Here is a 25,044-nt window from a genome sequence, read left to right on the forward strand (position 1 = left end):
GTCCACTGGTGTAGAGTAAAGTACAAGCGAAGAGTCAAGAATTCCAAATAGAGCAAATGTTATTCCCTTATTATGGTTCAGGCCAGGGACCAAGGAGGTCATTTTAGAAGTATTCTTTTTTTCGGTAACACTTTACAATAAGGTTCACCAACAACAGTACTAGTAGTAATAGTAATAAGCACTGTTAAATGCTTAAGTAATATCTTAACTAACTGTTAATTGACACTAATTAAGACATTATGAAATTACTAAATGTAAATGCTTTACAATGTTGTAAATAATAATAAATTGAGACATTAGTTTAAAAAATGTTGTAATGATTAATGTCTTATCTAGTGTCAATTTTTTGCAAAAAAAAAAATCATTATTAATAATAAATTATTTGTTAACACTAGTAACTAAGCTATATATGCTGAGCAGTTCTCTTTACGTCCACCAGATGGAGCCATATACCACTACAAAACAAGACAACCCCCTTTAATTGCTTGGTGTGTTCAAAGGTAATATACAGCTCTAGAAAGAAAATTAGACCACTCCAGTTTCTGAACCAGTTTCTCTGATTTTGCTATTTATAGGTTTATGTTTAAGTAAAATTAACATGAAGTCATAAAGTTTAAAGAGTTCAGAAATCAATATTTGGTGGAATAACCCTGGTTTTTAATCACAGTTTTCATGCATCTTGGCATGTTCTCCTCCACCAGTCTTACACACTGCTTTTGGATAGCTTATGCCATGCCACTGGTGCAAAAATTCAAAAAATTCAAGCAGTTCAGCTTGGTTTGATGGCTTGTGATCATCCATCTTCCTCGTGATTATATTCCAGAGGTTTTCAATTCGGTAAAATCAAAGAAACATAATTTTTAAGTGTTTTTTTCTGTCTATATATATATATATATATATATATATATATATATATTATGCATTTGAGAAGAAAAAAAAAACACATTGCCTCTGGTCATATACTATTTATACTTGCAAAGTATAGTTTTACACAAACTAAACACTTGGATCAAGGTCAGATCTGATAGATTTGTCTGTTCTGGTGAGGGCTTCACTATTATAGTGCGTCTCACCTGCTGCTGTTTCCTGATTAAAAAGTAGACTGGCCCAGAGGTATTTAGGCCTGACATGGTTGAAAGCTCTCCCCTACTTGTATGACAGTTCTGCAAAATCAATTTTCTCACTGATGGTTTGTTGGTACAAGCTTGTCACTTGAGTTTGTTATTCTCCCTCTTCTCACAAACCTGTCTTTGACAGCGCTGCACAGGCCTGGCCCCAAACCCGGCTCCTCGCACCGGAGCCAGCCAAACGCTCTGCTAGCTGACAAGAGTTGGAAAATGCGTAGCTCTCATATGCCTGCTATTTTGGAGATGCCTTTTGTTCGGTGCGTGCGCTGTACTAATTACAGTGATCATTCAGAGCCAAGTCCCGCTCATGCTCATCACCTCCCACACACAAGCACTGCTAAACAATCCACACAGCCACATGGGCAGCCACCAGCAGCAGTGGTATAACTCAGACTCCCTCCACTTGATATAGCGATCAAGAAGCAGTAAACATCATACATATTATTATTATAACACGTCCTATTGATCCAAGTTCTCTACTACATCCATCCAACCATATGAATGATGTAATTACTACAATTAAAGTTGAAATATACATATGATATGTGCATTTCTTTTTTTCTTGTTCTTTTATAAATTCTACAGAAATAGCTTTTATATTTTATCGATTTTTTTTTTATAATCTCATTTGCTGGATTTTTAAAGGGAATTGCTAGGGGTTCATTATGATGCCTGCTGCACTAAGCAGGGACAGTTATTTCCCTAATTGATTTAATCTATTGACTGTTACCTAATAAATAATTTACCTAATATGCTTCCTGCAGTTTCTCATCAGTGCACTGTCTTCTAATTTTCATCTGTTTCATCTGTGCAACAAGCACAAGGTCTTAAACAAAAGAAGTCATGACGCCCCCTGCACTGCCTGTAGTGTATTGCAATCTGTCAAATCTGTCTGATCGTGTGGATTATCTTAACATTATGAAACACTATATTTAGAATGTATTGATTTGTCTGCTTGTTTTCATATTCAACACTTAATATAAAATTTAATATAATTATATCTGTTATTGATTTATTTTTTCTTTTAAAAAAATAGACCTGCATCTGTCCCTTTGAACATCAATAAAGATTTCCAGACAATATATTAACAAATACAGCCTATTTGTAAGAAAATAATTAAAAATAAATACTGTTACATTGTTATAATTGTTATAATTCTACAAATAAAAAATGTAAAACATATTGTCGCTGTCCAGTAAAAAACAAGTATCTCCATTGTCAATTTTTAGTTTACTACATAATTCAAACACAAACTGTCTCTTACACTGTGCCAAGATTTCTTGATGAATGGACCAATAGAAATATTTTTTTTCCCGAAGTAAACTCTGTTACATTGTCTTCCATTAAACATTTTGAAGTTTTTTTTTCTGTCCTGCAAAGTTGCTGTTTTGGAGATACTTGTTTTTCATTGCATATCGACAATATACACCTTTTCCTCTGCAGGGCCAAACAGTTACGAGCACACAAGTCAAATAAATGAATAGATATTGTATCTTGGTCTGTGGAGGACATGCTAGAATTAATTGGGATCTGGTCTGTTCAACATTCATGGAGTGTATAGCCTGTGCTACTTTGTACACAAAAAACAATTTGGAAAAACTATGACAAAAACTGTGTTTTTCCATTTTAAATTTAGTTAGTATGCTGCCGTTTAAAATGTTTGCATGCTAACTTGCGAGGTCTGTGAAATCAGTGTGGAAATATGAGACTGGACACATTCGGTGACAGCATAATTATCACCACGAGACACCCTGCACACCCTGGTCCTGAATTAGCAACACTGATGAACAAATGGAAAGAAACCATGGGTGTAACATTTAGCCCAGCATTAGAAATGAGTTTATAGACAGAGCGGCACATTTACATGCACATCCACCTGATAACATTATGCAGTGTACTATTTCAATAAACATTCAAAACATGTATCATATTTGAATCCCTTTTGAAATTCCTGCTGTACTGTATTATAGTAGTGTACAGCATTGTACAGCATGTGCAGTATTCTCATTAGCATTGCTAACATGGCAACTTAGCAACTTTGGACGAGCCTGGTCACCGTAAGGGTAGCGGGATTGTAACTGCACAGCCTTAGTAACCATTTGGCGCTGCAGTATAAAAGTGGCTTATGTTGCCCTCTAGTGGTTCTCAATCCCATACATATAACCTTCACATGCTTGTGTGCTTCCAACTCAATTTAAAGTTTTTAACTAATTAAAAAAGATTTGGCACCTCTGATAATTTTCATGATTTTCCTTAATAAATCATTGGTTGTTCAGATCAGCAATTTCAGTTAAATATATCATATTAGACGAACACAGTGATATTTAAGAAGTGAAATTAAGTTTAAAGGATTTCCAGAAAGTGTGCAATAATTCTTTAAACAGAATTAGGCAGTTGCATAAATTTGGACACCCTTGTCGTTTTACTGATTTAAATATCTTTAGCACTAATTGTTGGAAACACAAAAAATTGTTGGCAACATAGGAGCCTAAAAAAAACCCTCAAATTACATGAAAACAAAGATTGTTCAACATCATGGTTTAGAGCAAGGGTACAGAGAAATTTTATCTGTCAGTTTCCACTGTGAGAGACAACAGGCCACAGAGATCTCCCATAAGCAGAGGAGAAGGATGGTGAGAACAGTCATAGTCAACCCACAGACCTCCAGAGCTCTGTTATTTCTGCAAAGGGAGGATCTACTAAATACTGATGTAATTTTTCCGTTGGGGTGTCCAAATTCATGCACCTGCCTGGTTTTGTTAAAAGAGTTACTGCATTCTTTCTGTAAATTCTATTAACTTAATTTCACTTCTCAAATATCACTTTTTGTCTAATATATGATATATTTAACTGAAATTACTGATCAAAACAACCAATGATTTATAAAGGAAAATTATCAGGCGTGACCAAACTTCTTCATACCATTGTAAGACAGATGTGTTAGCAGTGTTAGAAAAGGCAAAGCTTAAAAATATATAACGTACTTCCAAGACAAAACTAATGATTGGTAAAACTAAACAAAAGTCCTAAAACCACAACTGCATTCTGATCCTGGATTATGCTGTTTCAGCATCTGCAGTAGCCTGAGTCCGAGAGAGCACAACTGACCTTGATCTCTCAGGGTGGGTTGATGGCATTTCCTCCTTTCATCACTTCCTCTGTGATGTTGGATGGCGGAGGCTACTGTTAGCTGATGTTTTGGAGCTGGGGTGCGGTGCTTTCTTCCAAGCCTAGAGATTCTGAATCACATCAGCAACAATGTAAAAAGAGGTGGCTTTGGCTGGTTTCATATGTATCAAAGGAAGCATGTGCCAGCTTTCACCCTTCATCCTAGTGTCGGGGACACTGATAAGTGATGGGGGGGAATTCATAAAAACTTGGATTAGGTGGCTTTCCAAATTTTGTAAAAGGTTAAAATTAGAAACAAATAATTAAAAAAATCAGTCCAGCATAAATGGACTGCGGTATGGCTCTGATGTTTTACAGCATGTATGAGGAAACCTGGAGATAGGCGTTAAGAGCAGGATTTGCTTGAGTAACACTGCAGCAGCATTCCTAAGTTGAAGGCGAAAGCTGTGTGATGGCTGGGGTTGGCATGGCAACCGTTGGGGGGAGAAGTGGGAGAAGAAAATAAGAGGGAACAAGAGGAAGCGAGCGTTTTCTTTTGGTACAGGGAAGTTGCCAGTAGGTTGAGGAAATGTGAGGGCAGCAAAACAGCAGCAGCTTCAGCATCAGACTGCAGTTCACCTGCTGCTGTTTCTGCAGGCAGCCCACAGTGTGCTAGTCTAGAGTCACTGGTACAGCGTAGTCTGCCGAATACAGCACGTCCATAAATACAGTGTGACACTCCTGTGTGCCATTTATTGTTTTTTTTTTAATCTTTGGGAAATCATTTTTGAATTCCGAACACTCTTTAGTTTTTTCATTAATTCCAAGGAGATTCTATATTACTAGGTTGAAACATTGCTGTGAGGCACTGGTGCACTGATATATGAAGGACAGGGGCAGAAAAGTTAAAAGGGCACCAGCTGCAGGACATACAGTACATACAGGCCTATACATTCTAGAGCGGGTTGGTTAAAACTGAAAATGGATGGAACTGATGCCAGTTTAAGAATGGGATTATGTTTTTTTTTTTTTGCGCCATCATTAACATCAATTTTCTTTTTGTCTTGTACAATGAAATACAGCTTATCCCACTGTAAGGGCACCTGTAGGTCACCACATTCTATTCAACCTAACCAGGCACTTCCTCTCACGTTTTCTCACTTGTAGCAAAAACCTATACAGAACTGCATACCATTTTGCTACTGGAAAGGGCACCCATAGATGGCACTCATCAAATAGATCTAAAATGCAAAGAATCTAATGCAATTTCCAGTAATGCAGCTGCTTGTTTAAATGAATACAAGAAGAAAATTCCTAACAAAGATTTGTTTTAAAACCTTCTAAAACATTTTCAAATTATGACTAAACTCCAAACTATACCAAATATTCAATTTGAAAGTGATAACAGTTAAGCAGAGGTTGCATGATGTAAGCTTTCCAATCCATTCCAAGCACATATTGAAGCTAAATTCAAATATTAACTAAGTGAAACCTTGCAGATTTTTTATTTAGATGCTCGTGAAAAGCGAAAGAAGAGGCTGGCGTCAGAATATCTGCAGCGTAGAGAACATTTACCAGCACTTTTCTGATCTCCGAGCTCAATCTACCTGACACTTTTCACTCACTGCTGTGCAATAAAGTTTTAAAACGGCTGCCGAGGTGAGATGACTTTGAAAGCAACATCAAACGAATCTCCCATTATCTCCCATAAAGAGCGAAGAAAACCCACAGTGAATATAAATCATTGAGTCGTCTGCTGCGAATACGTCTGCGTGACAGCGCGAGGCTGGATGACGGGCATATGGAAGGAACATGCTGCTCTTTAAGGGTTTTTTTTATCAGCCCAGCGTGAGGAGGAGAACATTTGCAGCGTTCGATATCTCCTCGGGGTCCATTTGAAACGCTTCCTCTTGCCTGCTGATGCTTTAAGAAAAACATCCTGATATCCTTAATCTGCGAGGGCCTCAGACGCTGCACTGCAGCACGGCTGCTGCCCCCTTTTATCCGGGAGGAAAAGATGGACTCGCCCAATTACGCTTACTGATTCCCTCAGTACTGATAAGTCCAGCGTGTTTTTTTTTTTATCTGCCCCCCTCTTCTGTTCCTTCACTTTTCCCCAGTCGTAAATGATTCAGAAAGCTGGGATGGTGTGAAACATGGTCCATTGTGTACGTAATAGGGTGAAAATCAGTTGAATGAGGTTCACACAGCACTCAAGAGTGCTCCACTGTGTTTATTTCACAGCTCCTTTTACTGTAGCTATGGAGACCGTGAGTCAGGTGACGGCAGGGAAACTCAATAAGCCGTGCAATGTGACAGAGTGATTGCCTCTGGCCTCCCTGATGCTCTTTTGTCTATAAATCCACAGCTAGACATGGCACCTACACCTGACACTTTCCCCCAAAAGTTTCAGTGAGACACTGAGGAAAAAAAGAGATTTAGAACCTGCAAAACTTCATACGTAAAACTTCCATATAAAATCAAATTTTCCTAGTTTCAGGTGAGACATTTCAACTGGAACAATCCTACTCTGTTTTTCCTAATTAAACATTGAAAAGAGCTTTACTAACTACCTTTAGTGGGATTGTGCACTTTAATGCTGACCCTTCAAACTAAGATGTGTTTAGAGGCACGTTCAAAACCGAGGGCTATGAGAATGGTGACACAAGTGACCTAAAATGACAATAACCACTACATTAACATAGCTCAATATAGGGTTTCATTTTACAGTTATTTTCTGCATAACAAAATTGCTAGTCTGTATGTTTATGCAGTCATTTGAGTTACTTACTTTGCTAACTTTTGTTGCCATATCCCAACTTTTTTGAAGATGTGTTGCTGCAATAAAAGTCTAAACAGCTTAATGTTTTTTAAGGGCAAAATGTCATCATTTAACATCTGATATGTGTTCTGTTCTATCAAAAATAAAATATCGGTCTATAAAATTTGCAAATCATTGCATTTTTTTTTTTTACATTTTACAGTGTCCTGACTACTCCTTAAGTCAGTCTCACTAAATCCCTCGTAGTACATACAGTACTGTCCATTTTCTATCTGTTAACATGTTTCCATGGTGTTTCGATGTGCAAAATACTACATAATCTGTTGTTATCAACTGGAAAGGCTAACAATGTTAACCTGGGACATATAAGACTGTGGGACGAATGTACTGGTAGGTTGGATTCACCTCAAACCAGTAGTAGTAAAACCAGTAGTAGTAAACCCCTAAATGTTTTTAAATAGTGTAAGATTATATAATAAAACTTATTGGACCCTTAGTATGTCTGAGACCAAGGCAGAGGAGTGGAATTAACCCTTTATACTCTGTGTATAGGCTCCCACTTCAGTTTACCTTCAGTTTACTAAAATAAAACAAATCACACTAATTCCACAGCAGTTACTAAATCTTTTACAACTAATGAGTAATTTAAAGCAGTTACTGAATCATATAATGATGTTACTGAATATTTTATAGCAGTTCCTGATGCATGTTTATGCATAGTTATGGACTCATTTGTAATAGTTACTGAATCATTTGTAGGTATAGACTGATTGGAAGCAGTTATTACATTTATAACAGTTACTGAAAGATCTATAATAGTTACAAAATAATTTATAACGATGACTAAATAATTCATAGCATGTACTAAATCACATATAGTAGTAATTACTGAACAGCTTAATTTAATACAATGAATGATAAACCAAATAAAGTGAAGAATTTGATACATTTACAGCTCTGGAAAAAAAGACCACTTAAAAATTATGAGTTTCTTTGATTTAACCAAATTGAAAACCTCTGGAATATAATCAAGAGGAAGATGGATGATCACAAGCCATTAAACCAAGCTGAACTGCTTGAATTTTTGCACCAGGAGTGGCATAAAGTTATCCAAAAGCAGTGTGTAAGACTGGTGGAGGTGAACATGCCAAGATGCATAAAAACTGTGATTAAAAAACAGGGTTATTCCACCAAATATTGATTTCTAAACTCAACTAAAATTTTATGAATATGAACATGTTTTCTTTGCATTTTTTGAGGTCTGAAAGCTCTGCATCTTTTTTTTTTTTTTTTTGCTATTTAACCATTTCTTATTTTCTGCAAATAAATGCAGAACTTGTTTTTTATTTGGAATTTGGGAGAAAAGTTGTTCGTAGTTTATAGAATAAAACAATATTCATTTTACTCAAACATATACCTATAAATAGCAAAATCAGACAAACTGATTCCAGAGCTGTATTTCTAAAGAAGTTTAAGACTTTGATAAAAGTCATTGGCATATTGAATAAGGTTTACCCTGTTTAAAAAATGTAAAGGTCATATAAGTCATGGAAATCAGAAGTGAAGATATGAAAATGTTAGCTTTAAAAGTGTGATGGGGAGAATTTGCAAGTCTAAATCCAAGGTGACACTGGGTCTTTTCTGAATTATAATCTTAAACACTTTATTTTTAAAGACCAAGATTATGGCTTTGATCCACACACACACACACCAAACTCTTTCAGGACAGACAGAACGTGGGTTCATGCTGATTTGAATCATGTTTTGGCAGAGATATTGCAGAGATATTAAAATCTCTTCTTATATTTTAGAGCTCTAAAACGATCCCTATGTGTGTGGCAGTTATTTGCCACTCCTGGTGTGTGATATATTCCTATTGACATTAATGGAACGTGAAGCCTTAATGTAGTTCGAGTGATGAAATCTCATCTTTACAATCCCGATCACACACCTCACCGGGCCCACAGTTGAGCAGTTGAGTTGTGTAGCGAGAGAAAAGAACGGAACACTCACTCAGGTGCCTCAGGCGGAGCAATATATATTTATATACAGTATATATGGAGGTGTAGCAAAATAACAATATGTCTAGGTGTATTCATGTGGTTGGAGATAAATGCGCATCCACAGGCATGGATTCAGCCCCATACAGACTGTGCTGTGTTATTGAACACTGCAACACATGAAAGCCTCTGGCACTTTCTTGTGATTGACTTTGAGTGAGAGTGGGCTGGGTTTTTTTTGGGCTGAGCGACTCGTCTGGAAAGGGCAGGCCTATGGGGGAAATAAAAGAGAGAGAACAAATGTGGCATTTATCAGGATCGATACTGAGCTCGGAGAGGCAACAGTGGTGGAGCGCAAAGGTCCCGCGAATGGTTGTTTCATATCAGGGCAGCACAACGGAGGGGATAAATTCATCTGTTCTGCTGGTAGATTGAGCTGCAGGAGAGAAGAAGGTAAAACAGAGTGAGAATAGTGAGTAAATGAGCTCGGGTGAACCTACTAACCCTGAGCTGTGAGACACAATCCGGCCAGAAACCAGCATTTTTAAAAGCAATTGTGTGCACGGTGAATTCGATTTTGTGTCACTTGTGCAAATACATGTGAGGGAGAGGGAACGAGAGAGAGAGAGAGATAGACATAGCGAGAAACAGAGAGAGAAACAGAGATAGAGATTTACAATCCACCAGCAGTGTGGTTAGAAAAGTTTATTTTTGAGCTCTTATTGTCAACATATTTTTTCATCAGTTTCAGAATTCAAGTCACATCCTCCCCTCTCCTCTCCCCTCTTTTTTTCTGAAAGGTTTTTGTAATTTTCTTTTTTTGCGAGACTGATGCGAATAAAACGGAACATACTGTTTGGAAAGGAAAAGTACTGTGCCAAAGCAAAAAATAAATAAATAAATAAAAAAACAAAACAGTGTACAGGACAAAAAATTCCACCATAAATATGAAGAAAAAAACAAAAATAAAAAATTCAAACATAACATACTAAATCAATTATAATCTATCAAATGCAAAACCATAAAAAGCATTGTTTTTTTTTTTTCTTCAGCACAAACATATTCCACATCATATTAAGGTCAATCTCTTTTTTCCTTGTTGTTTCAAATATTTTATTAATTTTTTATTCAGTTTCTTCGCTTATTTTTTTTTACAAATCAATTAAGGTACAAAAAAATGATCAGTACTGTTGGTATTGTTAACAATCCGCCCCACCGCACCGTGCCATACAGTTTATTTATTGAGGAACCGTACAGATGGAAGCTGGATGCCCTAGCCCTGACAAACACGTCGAAAACCAAAACGCAGCAGATGCTTGTGCTGGAGGGGTGAAGTGAAATTGCTATTGTGCAAAAAAACAGATTTTTGTGCTTTACAGTGACTTTCTGGTCATCCTGTCTCAACGTGACAAACCAGATCTAGCACAGCTCTGACAGATGCAGCCTGATGCAGCTGCGATTCTAGCATCCGGGACACCAAGGCTACTAACACATACATACACCCATCAGCCATAACATTAATACCACTGACAGGTGGTAACAAGTGAGGAACGTGGATTATCTTCAGCTTCTCTTCAGTGGCATCTGTCAAAAGGTGGGATGGATTTATTAGGCAGCAAGTGAACAATCAGTCCTTGAAATGGCCAAGCGTAAGTATTTGAGTCACTCTGACAGGAACAGAACTGTGATATGAAGATGTTTGGGGTCAAAGCATCAAATTGGTAAAACATCAGGAAGCTTTTTCTTATTGATGTGATCCATGGAATTCCCACTTTAAAAAGTACCTAAAACCAAATTAAAAAGGTTCTCCTGCTAACTTGTGCATCTTGTTGCCAGAAACCACAGAATACCTTTAGTGTTAACTTTAGGTAATGGTGTTAATGTTATGGCTGATTGGTGTATACCACTTTAATAAAAAAAGAGACGTCTTTCAGGGTTTGGTTTGAGGTGCATCAACACAGATTAGGCACATTGTTTATTAGACTGTGCATTAATTTACACTGTAGGCTATTATTATTAATATTACTTTTATTGGTGTAGTTATTCTTCTTATTTTATTATTATTATAAGAGTTACTGAACTGTTGAGTTGAACAATGCAATATGCAAATGAGCATTCAGATCAGTGATTTTACTGTGTTTACTGTGAGCAATGACCAATCACAGTTTCAGGTTGCATTTGGGTACTCAGTTAATTCAATAAATCCAGTTAATCCAAACATAAGGTCAAGTATTGAGACCAATCTAATACATTTTATACAGTAGAATCCTTTTGGTTGGTCTTTAAAGCTTGTCACATTATTGACTTATTAATGTGTTTTTATTATACAGCTCTGGAAAAAAAAGCGCAGAGATCAAACCAGAGGGCGTCACTAAACCAAGCTGAACTGATTGATTTTTTGCACCAGGGGTGGTATACAGTTATTCAAAAGCAGTGTGTAAGACTGGTGGAGGAGAACATGCCAGGATGCATGAAAACTGTGATTAAAAACCACGGTTATTACACTAAATATTGATTTCTGAACTCTTAAAGCTTAATGAATATGAACTTGTTTTCTTTTCATTATTTAAGGTCTGAATGCTCTACATCTTTTTTGTTATTTTAGCTGTTTCTCATTTTCTGCTTTCTGTAAATTACAAAAAAACAACAATGTTCATTTTACTTAAACATATACCTATAAATAGCTAACTCAAAGAAACTGATTCAGAAACTGAAGTGGTCTCTTATTTTTTTCCAGAGCTGTATATGTTTATCATATTTTTAAGGTCTATCACAGTCAATATGTAGAAATATAACTGCTATACTATTTTATCTCTGTATTGCACATCTCTCCTCATTATATACAGTATACTGTCTCTGTCAGATTTTTACATCATTTATAACATATAAATGTTGCCCTTTACACTGTGTGAAATTTCAAGAGAATGGATCAATAGATATGGTCCTCTTCACTTCCAAATCGCTTCCATTCAAAGCTTGTTACGTTACATTAAGGTACACTAAAGTAGAACATCTTTAAGCACATCTTTTCTCTTCTCCTATAAATCAATGTGGAGATGTGAGGTTTTGTCAAGACTGCGACAGCACATGTGAGCGTAAGTGCGGCAGCAGTCAGGCTAATAAGCTGGCAAATAGCGCTGCTGCTCTCTTTCCTGCTGCTCCTCTCAAATCTACTGTTAGAAGCAACCCATTAAATCATCAAATTAACGTCAAATCACGAACCAGTGCTGCTGCTAATGGGGATATTTCCCTCATTATATGTGTTTTCATGCTCTTGCAACAGCTGTATACTAACACCAGCTTATTTTACTGCCTGCATGCTTTTCAGCGAAACCTATGCTTCTTCACCATATGCACTTAAATAAAGGTTCCTTAAAAATGCTGCATCTGCACTCTGCACTAAAAATTATATGTTGGCATCTTAAATCTGTTTAATAAACACGAAATGGGAAAAAAGGTTTGAGACACCTGCTTATTCATTGTTTGTTCTGAAATTAAAAGTATACAAAAAAATTAATTCATCCTGACATTGTTGGAGTAACTCTTTGACTGTTTTGGAGCACTGGTGTGAGGATTTGATTGTATTCGGTAACAGGAATATGAGTGTGTTAGTAAGGTCTAGATTCTGGATGACAGGGCTTCAAGTGGTCCAGCGGGATATGTGCTGCCATTATGATTAGGAGATGGAGATTAGGTGGGTAGATGGTGCTCTCTCCCCACATCACTCCAAAAAAAGGTGATGTCCGCAGCCAAGTGAGCTGATGTATCGGAACTGAGTCACTGCGCTTTCCTCCGAGTACACTGTGATGCTACTCGGAAATGCTGCATCAGCAGCAGGAAACAGGCAGTGGCAGACTTCACATCTCGGGGGAGGCATGTGCTAGTCTTCCCCCTCCTGGTGTTGGGGCATCACTAGGGAAGGTCCTAATGAGTGGGTTGGGTAATGGGCTGTGTAATTGGGGAGAAAATGGGAGAAATAAAAATGATAAAAAAAAGATTCTGGATGATAACTACACACTACACACAAGGTAGTGGATGGAGCACCATCATTCCAGAGAACACAGTTCCACTGCTCCCTTCTAGAACATACAGTAGACATGGTAACATGTTTATGCACATGTTGATCTGCTACAGAGAGTCCTATTCAATTATATTATATTAATACTTGCACGGTAGCTGAATGCATTCTAGAAGGTGTGTCAGCAACACTTGGACATAGTGTGTAGATAAAACTTCTCATTATGAAATGATAATTCATACAGTATATGATAAGTAAACTTCTCTCATTGTTTTACTTGTTGAAGGTCAGTTTATACATGTCATGTATTGCAGAAGAGGACAGTAATGTTACACCATTTGAGAGATGTTTAACCTTTAAAAACACTCACACATCCCATGTAAAAAGTGGTTCTTCTATGGCATTGCTCCAAATAACCCTTAATCAGTAACGTTTTTCTTAATGATGTAATGTTTTATCTCCAAAACATTTGTTTATAAGCAACACAGAAACTGACAAAAAAGGTCTGCACCGGTACAGCCTGGCCTTAGTTCCTATTTAGCCCTGCACTGGAAATACTGTGTCTCCAGCTTAATGTGTCTCAAATAATGTGTTTCCAGCTTGCCTACAGCACACAGTTACTGTGATGTAAACACCAAATGTAAAATTATAGAATGGAAGCATGACATGACAAAAATCATTCAAACATAGGTAGCATTAGTATTAGGTGTGAGCAGACTGACATTGATTGTTATTGTGATTAATGATGTAATAATGTGCTTTTTAAAAAATAAAAACATAAATCATGGGTTTTAACAAACTTCTGAACACTAAATGACAGCATGGATCAGACAACAACAGATTTAGACAAACTACAGAGCCTGAAAACAGCAATAACCAGTGAACAATACAGTAACTGCGTAAACCACATGCCAGCCCATTCCTCAGTTGTCTTATTTTATTGAAATGCTTTATATTTACGCTTACAAACTGATTTATAATTTTTTTTGCCTTTAGTTCCATCTTAAATAGTGTTAATCTGGTGAAGCATGTGGTCTGTGTGTTTTGGGCAGCGCAGAAGTATCGTAATGTCTTATTTTTGCCGTATTTCTCAAACTTGGTCTGTATAGATTTATTACACATAGTATTTCTGCACTCTGTCTTTTGTCTTAACTCCGTCTCTGGCTGCCTCACGCCCACTCTCTCTCTCTCTGTGTCTCTCGATTGCTCTTTCTCTCAGATCTAATCACGGCTCAGAGACTGCTAGCAGGTGATTCATCATGTTCAGTAGGGCAGAGGGAGACGGAGCAAAGGCTATGACAAGCCTGAACGATCAGCTCCTGCTTTCTTACCCAACAATCTTATCAGGGCGCTTGGGAGGAAAGTTTGGGCAATGCGTTTAATGAAGGAGGAAGACCTTCTGACATCTTGAAATGGACCTGAAACACTAAGACGTAGCATCGGCAAATCAAAACCGGCATACTGAGCGCCCGTCTATAAACAGCACTCACTTTCAACACAGTTAATCAATCATCCTTCCTCACTGACAGAAAGACAATATAGGAATGACTGGGCTCGGAATGCTCTCCATATCACTTAGCAGACAAAACAACGTTGCGTTAGTTAAACACACTGAAACCTTTTACGCTCAAAACAGGCAAACACCAACAAACGAACCAAGAATCTCATCCTCATTAATTTAACCAAAACATAAAACCAAGGCCAGATGACAGGAACGACATAGTGCAAGTGCAAGTCACTACCCTTAGAGTGGGGCGGAGCTTCTGTTCTGTTCACTCCCACGAAAACGAAACTTCATACAAAAACCTCCCTCCCACACAAGCTTCTTATTGCACCAGAAAGACTTCAAAAAAACGACCACACTTCGTATTAGAAAAGAGACGTCTGCCCCTCCTGCTCTCGTCTTCAAGAGTCCAGAGTGTGGAATCAGTCCGATTGGCTGTACAGCATGTCGCAGCGCAACGCTTCTCTCTTCATTCACCCCTCTGTGGCAACCCAGGACCAGGGTTCGTCTACATGCCGGTGGTGCTGAGGCCCATTCCCGCTGCCTGGCCCATGCAGGGCAGTGTCTGTGCTGCTTTGGGGAAGTCGTGGGCCACCACTCGGCCGTTCTCCCCGCCGCTGCCCATCCGAGTCAGAGTGGAGCCCATCATGGCCGCGTCAATGATTTGCTGCAGGGAACGCAGTACAGAAAGCTGCTTAGATCACAAAATACAGCAAACTCTTAACTCTACATGTGCAGTTTTGTCTTTTTTACTGCTGAAATTCATCTTATTTAACTGTCAACTAATTAGTCCCTGCTTTCTCTGTTGAATAAAATTCTGCCAGTCAAGTCATTGATTTTATTTGTTTATTAATAGCAATGAATCACACACTGACATGCAAAATGTCAAGTAACATGAGACAAGAATTGTATCCCATGACTTATGTTATGCCATGCATGTTTTTTTGTAACACGTACATGAAGGATATTTCCATTTACATATTTACAGAATTACTGGCAGTTATTAATTTCAGAGCACATTACATGTGTTGGCAAGTACATTTTCAGATGTTAGAAATCAGAAACATCAATTTGGGTTCCTTGATCTTGCTCTTGTTCTTGGCAGTATTTTTGTAGCCTTAATACTGTTAATATTAAAATCTGGATTATATTTTATCGACCAATAGAATATATATATTGTGATATAAATTTTGGCCAATTTTTTTACTTAAGATGCAAACATATTTTAAGTTTAAAATAAAAAGAAATAGGCTTTTAGACTAACTACAAAAATGCTAAGGCATGCATTTATCAAGTTCTCTGTAACAGTAAGATATTACCCAGAGTCATAGCATCTAATGTGCAGGGAAACCTTGGCAGTAGAAAGCAGCATATTTATGCATTTTATGTTATATTAAAGCTAATTACTGTATATCCACTGGCTCTGCCATGAATGGGGTGTATAATATGGAGTCCCATACTTCACTCTAGCTGTACATTTCTGTCAGTGTGGGCAGCCTTGCGCAATAATTTAGCAGCTTAAAAAATAATAACAAAATAATAAAAGAAAAGTGGGTGCCAGTCGGGAAGCCACTCGCACTCGCATTAGTTTAACATAATAAAACCCTGAAGGCTTGAAACGAGAGCTAATGATGTGGATGTTGGGTTTGTACATCCTTGGCGAATAAATGATTCAAATCCAGCACACTTCAGTGGATTGCTGAGGATTATGTTGCAGACTAATTGGCCTGCTAGCAGCAGCGATTTGCGCCTGTGATATTCTAAACATGGCAGTTATGGCGAGCCGGGTAAAGACGCGTACAGATCAAGGCTCGGCGTCGCTTAGACTGAACTGGAGAGATGGCATAAAAAAGGCATCCGACAACAAGAAATCAAATGGGCCGTATAGCGAACACAGTATTAAAAAATGCAGCTTCCTTTTTTTTCTTCGGGTGATCTAAAATAAAATTGTGACTCATCACATGGTTGTATGGGTAATTGAATATAAATATGTCAGTGTATTGCACTGGATTTCTCTGTGCTGCTGGGTGAAAAGCATTGGAAGGAAGTGTGTTGCAGGATTAGAAGGAGGCACAGTAGGGGGCTCACTGTATCACGCCCGCCCACAGTTACCTTTCTGCTGCTAACACCATCCTGTCTACAGGAAGCAGGCTGACTGTGTGACAGCAGTCAAGAATTATGGAAAGTAGTGTGCACCAATTGATTACACTTAATACAGACTAAATTTGTATATGGGGCTAATAAGAACTGTTTTAGTTGGCTTTTGGCAACTGGAGAAACCAGAATCATATCATCATATTATATGAGAGTGGGTTAAAATTATTGTTTGGGGTGTACCAAATAGTTACATCCTAATTACTTTAATAATAAGTACCAGGGGTGTAACAATGCACTCTGCTTACAATTTGATTTGTTTCACGAGTCTGGATTCACGATTCCACTTTCTCATGACATATGTTAATATGTTTAAAATGTACTTTTTACTTTAACCTATTAACATGCCTTGACCTGTACAAGGGCTACAGGTGTAGATGATACCAAACCCCTCTCTATTTCACTTAATAATTCCAGATTATTAATAGGAATCAACCCAAATTCTGCATGTTTAAAAATAGACGTAAAAACTACACAAACATAACGAAGCTAAAGGTTTGAAAGCCATGAAATTTATTGATTTTAAAATGAAGTTCTGGAAAGAGCTGAAATTAGAGGATTTGTCATTTCTCCCGGCCCACAGGAGCCAGTCTAAACCCAGAAAGACAAAAGTCCCGCCGCAACCACTGTGTTCCATTCCCCTTCACCCAATCCTTTCCTGCTTCATGGTGGAGTTTTGCGGCTGGTTGTCGGGACGGAGGCACCACAGCCTGGAGGATCCGTCACCCATGTGTAACCCGGCCTTTCGGCACGGCATGGCGTGGCATGAGGGGTGACCCCATCACAATTGTGCCAAAACCCCAGCTCCCCAGGCTTGGCTTTAGCTCTCATAAGCCAAGAGAAATGACAGATCCATAACTAACTCCTTTAGGAGCAAAAAAGTATGGACAGCAAACTCTGACTGCTAATGACATCAAAAAGCGGTTGTGTGATTGGCTTCAGTCAAAAATGACTAACATATCCTCTGGCTTTTTGTTTATTTCCAATGTTCTTTTCCAGCCTACAATAGTGGGATTGCAACCTCTGGTGTTCAAACAATGCAACTACCTGAGATGGAATAATATACAGAATGTAAAATCGTTTGTTTCGATACTTTGTTACAGCTCTATTAATTTCCAACTATTTCTAATCCAATCTGATATTTGATATAAATTATTAAAGACTTTTAGTTTGTAATTTGACACTCTTGATAGATATCCCAGCTGATATTCTCATGTGGGTCCCATAGGCTAGGTAGGGGTATCAACACTTAATCCTTAAAAATATACCTGGATCAGAACATCCCGAGACAGTACAATAATACTGATCTAATACTGGTGATCATTCGAGGAAAAATATAATAACACAGAACAGCATGTTCGACACTGTGTGCTTTCCGTACCTTCATTCTCCGAGACTCAATTCTGGACTTGTAACAGAACTCGACCAAGGCCACCAGCATGGCCAAGCCTAGTCCGCCAATCAGGATGTAGAACACCCCCGCCACATTACTGAGGCTAAGGGCACTGGTTTTATCCTGCAGAGTCCAGAGAACATAGTAAGATACACATGCAAAGTATATATACACACACAGAAACACACAAACACACATATACATGCACACAAGTAGGGACAAACACGTTCACAAAAGCACACGTTACACTTTCTTTACACATTTCTATTGACAGCTACTGTATGAAATACTGCATAAACAGAAATCATAAAAGTAAAGCATCACACAGTAACACAGAATAACTGCACAATAATAAATCTACTTTATAAAGACTAATTTGAGAGATAAAATAATAACTAAATTCATGCAGGATTCATGCACAAGACACAAGCTGGGATAACACATATCACTCTCCACAACTGAAACAGAGTTTGGTCAGACTGTAGTTTTCTGTGTTCTGCTAAACTGTCTAGCACTGAAACCTCTGATAATAGAGTAGCTCCTGTTTTACAGTGTAATCTCAGCGTTTGAGGCACATACACTATCCTTCTATAGGACTTCATTTGGGACGACAACATATTGTATAATATGTATTATGTAGGCCACTGCAGTGCCCTGTGAGTATTGCCCTGTCCCCAGTGGCCATGACATCACATCAGGGGTGGTGGGAGCCAGTGGCATGCATGAGTTTAGTGACCGTACTGAGGTCTCATCCAACGACATGCACATTGTCTCTGAGACGTGGACAGGAAAAGACAGCATTTCGGACCTATGTGGGGGGAAGCAAACGAGTGACGGGGATTTCACAGCAGCGCGTTTCTCTCCAAACTGTCATTTACTTTTCTTTTTTATGAAAATGTGGATGCATTTGACTGAATGCATTGGAAAGGTTTATATAATCATTTATCTTTAGATTAAGCTTTAGTTGTTGTTAAAATTTGGAATTAAGTGCAGCATATGCTATAAATGATTCTAATATGCTATATATATATATGTCTTGTATAACATTTGCAGGTTTTGATTAGTAGAATTAATAGAAAAACTGGTGAACAGCACTATAAAGAATTCTATGAATCAAACAGTACAGCACTGAGGACATTAAAAACTCTCTATTCAGAAAATTCATCAATAAATAACCTTTTAACATTTATCCTTTAACTTTTCATTTATAATTGAATAACATTATAAGGCAGACCAACTGAAAAAATAACTTAAAAAAAGGTCTAATAACTCACATTTATTATATCTGCATGTTAGTAAATGAGGTGCAACTAAAATGAATTTTGTTGGATATTTAGTCCATGTTTCTAACCTTTAATTAGTTAACTGTTTATTACCATCTTTAGATTAGATCTTCACTTATCACATGATTTCCTCAGACTGCAGCACTGAGCTCCTGCTGAGATTTGAACTTTTGGTTTCCACATATTTGAAGAACAGGCGGTTAGACTGTTGTGCCACTCTTTAGCTATGAAATTACACTACATACAAACACAGTTCTAAATAAACTGTTCTAAAAGGGAGTTCTACGCTACAAGACCAAAATAATCTAAGTTAACTCAAAAAACAGCTAACAATAACTTATCATTTTGTATTGGTCTGATTTCTGACTGCAACAAATTTCTTATAAAAATCCTATAAAAAAGGACACACTTTATTTGTTTAACACAAAAATAATTTCTTCTGCATTGATTACATTATGCTAAACAAGCTTTAAATTAAGGAATTCTGGCGACATTAAGCTGGTTGCTTCTTCACTGCACAGTCTGTGTACAGCACATCCAGTACAGTACAGGAAGCTGCCACCATTCGGACTGATGTGATGTATTTAGATAATGTTAGAGAAGCTAAATATAGTCAGAGTAATGCAGTGAGTGTGATGGCTGTGTTTGTATAAATGGCAGATTGGAGAAAGTGCAGGCAGTGCTGTATTAGAGGGTATGCGTGGGCCTTTTTATATTCTCTGAGTGAGGCAAAGCACCAACATGTGAACTGACCTTTCTTCCGGAGTCCTTGCTTCCACACTCGCCTTTATCGTACCACCATTTGTTTTTCAGTTTGTCTAAGACGGCTTGCTCATTGAGCTTCAACACCGCTAGGTTTACGGGGATTCTTCAACCAGGGAAATAACATAAATAACATTACCCATGTTATCTTATGTTATTCAGCATTTTAATCAAACATACACCCATAAATATGTACTGATGTGCTCTACATGTCTACAGGTAGATAAAAGAAAGGGAAAAGAACAACACAATCACAAGTCTGAAGAAATAAACTGTCACTCCGAAAGTGATATGCATTAATACTCCATCTAGCTTTGTTGCCTTTCTCCCTACTGCGAGATGTGTATTACTATATCACTTTGGGTAACCGGCAAGTGTTGGAAACACTCAGATATGCACTGCTTTGATGCCAATATGTAATCTTTATTCATTATTTATTTTACATTTACAGTTTTCGAAAATAATGTGTGTACATCATCATCATAATCATCATCCTAATCAGATCCAATAACATTGATACACTATATACGTCTCCAGTTGGGTGACAAAGTTACTTTTAATTTTTGCTTTTAGACCCAAAGTGCAGGGTGGATACAGTAGATGCAGTGCCAGAGTGTTTGACGTCAGTGGTTGCCGGTTACCCTCCCACCGCGGTGGTTACCCGCTTGATAGCTCATACTGGGTCTGACCTTGGAATCACCTCCCCCGCTGCCGCACTCGCCCTTGTCGTACCACCATTTGTTTTTCAATTTGTCCAACAGGCCCTGCTCGTTCAGTTTTAACACTGCCAGGTTTACTGGGTTTCTTGAAATGATAATAAGATAATTGGGGTCAGCGTCAGTGGTGAGAATGGGACGGCGAGGCAGAGGTTGTAGGAAATCAAAAAGTGAGTCAAGTCTTAAAGAAGAGAAAGTAAAGCAAGACAAAATCAATCAAAATAAAAGTACAACTAAAACTGATCTGACTGTGCCTGCTGTCTCTGCAAGACGTTTTTTAGTTGTCTTGTGCTGTGATGTCAAAAAAAAATGCAAGTGTGATCAAAGTGCGACAGATTTTACCAAGCAAGACATGGATTGTTGGGAAGGGAGAAGCAAGTATTAGCAATGCTCTGGATATAAGCGCTTTAGCGTGGCCTCTTGGCCTTTGGAAACGGTCTCTCAGATTAAGTTGGTACGCTTCAGATTAGCTTCGGATAATCTATCTCTACATGGTTAAATTGCTCTTACATTGTAACAGAAAGAAGAGAGGAGTAATACACTCTTTAGGAAATCCCTCGTTCTTTACAGTGTGTGCCAGAGCATTCTTAATGTGCCAGTTCCTCCCTTACCCAGTCTTCATCTGCTCCTGCCTCTGCGCCGCTACGGGAAAACCCTCCCACAGCGCGGCGGAGAGGGTGTCCTGCTGGGAAGGAAAGCGAACAGACCGTTGGTCTGCTCTGCTCCTGGCCAACAGTGTCTTTCTCAGTAAAACCTCTGAACTTTTTTGAGCCCTGCCTCCCCAAGAGACGAGGAGGGGGTCAAAAGGAGGTCAGCTCATGGGTGACTAACTGAAAGCTGGACTCCATCCATGATCATTAATCTCTGAAATACGTTGCTTTGTCAGGAAGAGCAAGACCGTGGCACACTGATTCAGTGTTCTCCAACAATCACTGACAATCTAACGCGGTCAGTTGGCTTCACCGATTTCCAGAATAAGAACTGACAGGTCAAATGAACCAGTGTGAACAAGAGAGTGAAATACTAAGTGCTCTGGACAAAAAGCGTTCTTTCATAGTTACTGTTTCAAGGTTGGGCAGGCTATTTTAATAACACATAATGAGCTGGATTATGCTGAAGCTAAATGATAACAGACAGAAAACATCAATGAATGTGTCACCCTTGCTAACATTAACTTTACTGACAACACCAACAACCCATACCCTATCTATCCTGAGAGTATTATTTAAAAATGAACATTAGGAAACATGTAAAAATAAAAAATTGCTAAATTTTGTAGCATGGTCTACCACTTCTCCAAGTATAAATCTACTGATAACTACAATAGCTAAAAAAGCTAAAATCCAGCAATTACTACGATTAAAAAATAAGAGTATGCTGTTTACATGTTTACTTTAATAATCAGGTAAACATAATCTATGTGTGTTTCTGTACAGAAAGGTCATTTTTATGTGTTTTCTCTTTCACACCTAAGCTTTTGGACTCATGCCAGTTTAAGTTCCCTCTTGCTTTCCTTCCATTCCTGTTACATAAGACACAACTCCTGCAGTTGGCACTGTTTCCCATATAATTACTGAATAAAAAAAATAACTGTTAGAATTTAATAAATGTTTAACAGGCTGCAGCCAGGGTGCACACTAAAATTATGGTGGTATAATTTTGTGTTGTCATGCCAGTTAAATGGAATTAATTTAATTTGTGCTGATATTATGTAAAGCTTATCTAATCTTGTGAAAGTTACTGTGAGAGAACGCACACTCTGCTCATCAGCTCGAACAGTATCATCTAGAGTTTGCTGGTGTTTGTTGGAGAACATTGGGCCAGTGTGGAAGAAGAAAAACAGTATGATGGAAAGCAACATATCACAAGGGATAAAACTTGGTGAGAAGACATAAATGATCATAATGATTAAACCATTAAGCTCTTTGCAAGAAAAAATAAATGTTGCTTTCCACAGTATGGAAGTCCCAGTACTGCTCTGTTTAAAAAACAGAAATTGTTGTTTGCTGAGGTAAAAAAAAAAGCAATTAGGGCAGAAAATATGCAGCCATTTTAGACCTCAGCATGTCCCAAAGTTTGTTTATCTGTGTTGGGCCCCCTGCCTCTTTACAGAAACACAGAAATCCATGCTAATATTAATTTTTTAGCAGCGGGACTCATTTGGCTTCTGCCTGCATGATATTTGTGAAATTAAGTTTAGCTGAACAAAAATCACACTTTAGTTTATGTATGGAATGGGATAGGATGGAATGACATCATGGTATTAATGATGACATTAACATACAACACATTATACATTGACAACAGTTGTGACAATGAACAGATAAATTGCATTATGTATTATGATACTTTATCACAATTGAGACAAGGACAGTCACAGATATTACAGTTTATCACCTGTGAAAAGAGTTTACTCAAATCATTTCAGGTGAAACCAACAATCTTTAAAAACAGATGCTCAAAATGTTAAACAATATAAATATATAATACTAAAAAATAAAGCACTGGTCTTAATTCAAATGTTTCACATTTCTAAAATACATTACATCAATGCAATTACAACTGCAATTACTATTGTTTACATACACTCATCATCCAAAATATAGTCGCACCCAGAACTGATCAACCGACAGGAATGAAACTAAGTGGGTAACTCAAATTTCATGCTTGGTACCTGACTGGACTATGCAAGGATGACTAAAGTAGTCTAATCAGTTGGAAGTGTTTGAGAGGGGTACTATTGTAGGACACCAGGAAGCCATAGCATGCTGGCAGTAGTGGATAAAGAAGAAGAGACACACCAGTGACATGAATGGTCTGTGATCTAAGTGAACCATAGAGAAGGACAACTGTTCAACATGTTCAAAGTGACCCAGCAGCCATGATTTCAGACATTCAGCAAGTGGATTATCACAGGAAACCATTAGGAACCTCTCCAACTTTATGCTGGTTGCGGTACACATGCTTTACACACTACTTCTGTATGTGTATCTCAATAAATATGATCAAGGTTTGTCCATATCAGTCTAAATTTTTCATCATATATTGTACTTATAGTAATGTTTATCTTCCTTCTGTATAGCATTGGCAATCTGACACAATCTGAGTGCAACAGTTGTTTTTTGATGATGAGTGTATTATATACATATTTTATGCATTGCATTATCAATTCAAGTTTGTTGGGCAATAAACATTTGAATTTTAACATTAATCTTTTTTCAGCCTTCAATAGAAATTTCTTTTATATTGATGAGCAAATATGCCTAATTTACCTTAAGGCAGATCCTTTGGGAGTGGCAACTCCATAGCCCTTGGAGTCTAGGTTTCCCCCAACCTTCATGGTGTCACAGGGTTTCCGCTGTTCAATGTACTCGTTCATGGTGGACTCCAGCAGGTAGGCGTACTTTCCTTTCGACTTCCTGACTCTCACGACACCCTCATCCGTGGTCTTCACAAACACTGAGGGATCAGCAGACTTCATGTAGGACCACATCTTCTCAAACACCGCTATCTTCGATCTCTGAAGATAAATATCACAAAAACCAACTCTTTTAGATTTCCAGGTATGACGACTATAAAAGGCTATTGCATGATGGCGATGAGAAGAATATGTGTACCTGAGACACTCAATCTAATATAGGAATTCCAAGGATTCCATTTTAATAGGGTGCTGTAATTTGGATAACAGTACACATGTTTCACTGCAATGTTTTTACATCCTTTAAAACCAGATAAAGATTTGTTAAAGGAATAGTCTGACAAGTAACAAAGCACAGATACAATGGAAGATAATGGAAGCTCATGAAGAAATTGATGGGTAAGGCAAATATATGCTTGCTAATGTTGTTTTAGGCCATGTGATGCTTTTTTCTATTTTTATGCACTGTAGAAAGTTTTTTTTACAGTTAAGAAAATTGGCTGCAAATTGAGCTAACACATAATAAATAGTAAGTTGCCAGTACAATATTCTGTGTGTAATGTTCTGTTAACTTATCTGAATCTAATCAAAATGACAAAATAAACTTTTTTGACAGAAGATATTAACACTAAGTGTAAATTAAGTGAAATTACTATGTACACTTGGTGCATATAATACCTGCAGATACAAGTGCACAGTGAAGTTATTATGTACACTATGTAAAAATCTCCAAGTGTACCTCGTAGAACTATGCTGTTTATACTAATCCATGCTATTCA

At 37.7% G+C, this 25,044-nt stretch overlaps 1 protein-coding gene across 6 annotated transcripts in view; it reads right to left on the reverse strand.

Moving 5' to 3' along the window:
- Positions 1 to 9,707: 9,707 nt before the first annotated feature.
- gria1b (glutamate receptor, ionotropic, AMPA 1b) overlaps positions 9,708 to 25,044 on the reverse strand; it is a 94,687-nt gene continuing 79,350 nt past the window's right edge. Inside the window, exons 13-16 of one of the 6 annotated variants that reach the window (XM_007244537.3) lie at positions 24,120 to 24,367; positions 20,123 to 20,237; positions 18,075 to 18,209; positions 9,708 to 15,206 (exon numbers count right to left, since the gene is read on the reverse strand). In XM_007244537.3, coding sequence (XP_007244599.3) covers positions 15,048 to 15,206; positions 18,075 to 18,209; positions 20,123 to 20,237; positions 24,120 to 24,367 — 657 coding nt within the window. In that variant the 3' untranslated portion in view covers positions 9,708 to 15,047. Of the gene's footprint in view, positions 15,207 to 18,074; positions 18,210 to 20,122; positions 21,533 to 24,119; positions 24,368 to 25,044 lie in introns of those variants that run through there. The other 5 variants (XM_007244535.3, XR_007425115.1, XM_022676175.2 and 2 more) reach the window with 5 other exon arrangements.

Source organism: Astyanax mexicanus, chromosome 17 (genome assembly GCF_023375975.1).
Source record: "Astyanax mexicanus isolate ESR-SI-001 chromosome 17, AstMex3_surface, whole genome shotgun sequence".
Classification (NCBI taxonomy): domain Eukaryota; kingdom Metazoa; phylum Chordata; class Actinopteri; order Characiformes; family Acestrorhamphidae; genus Astyanax; species Astyanax mexicanus.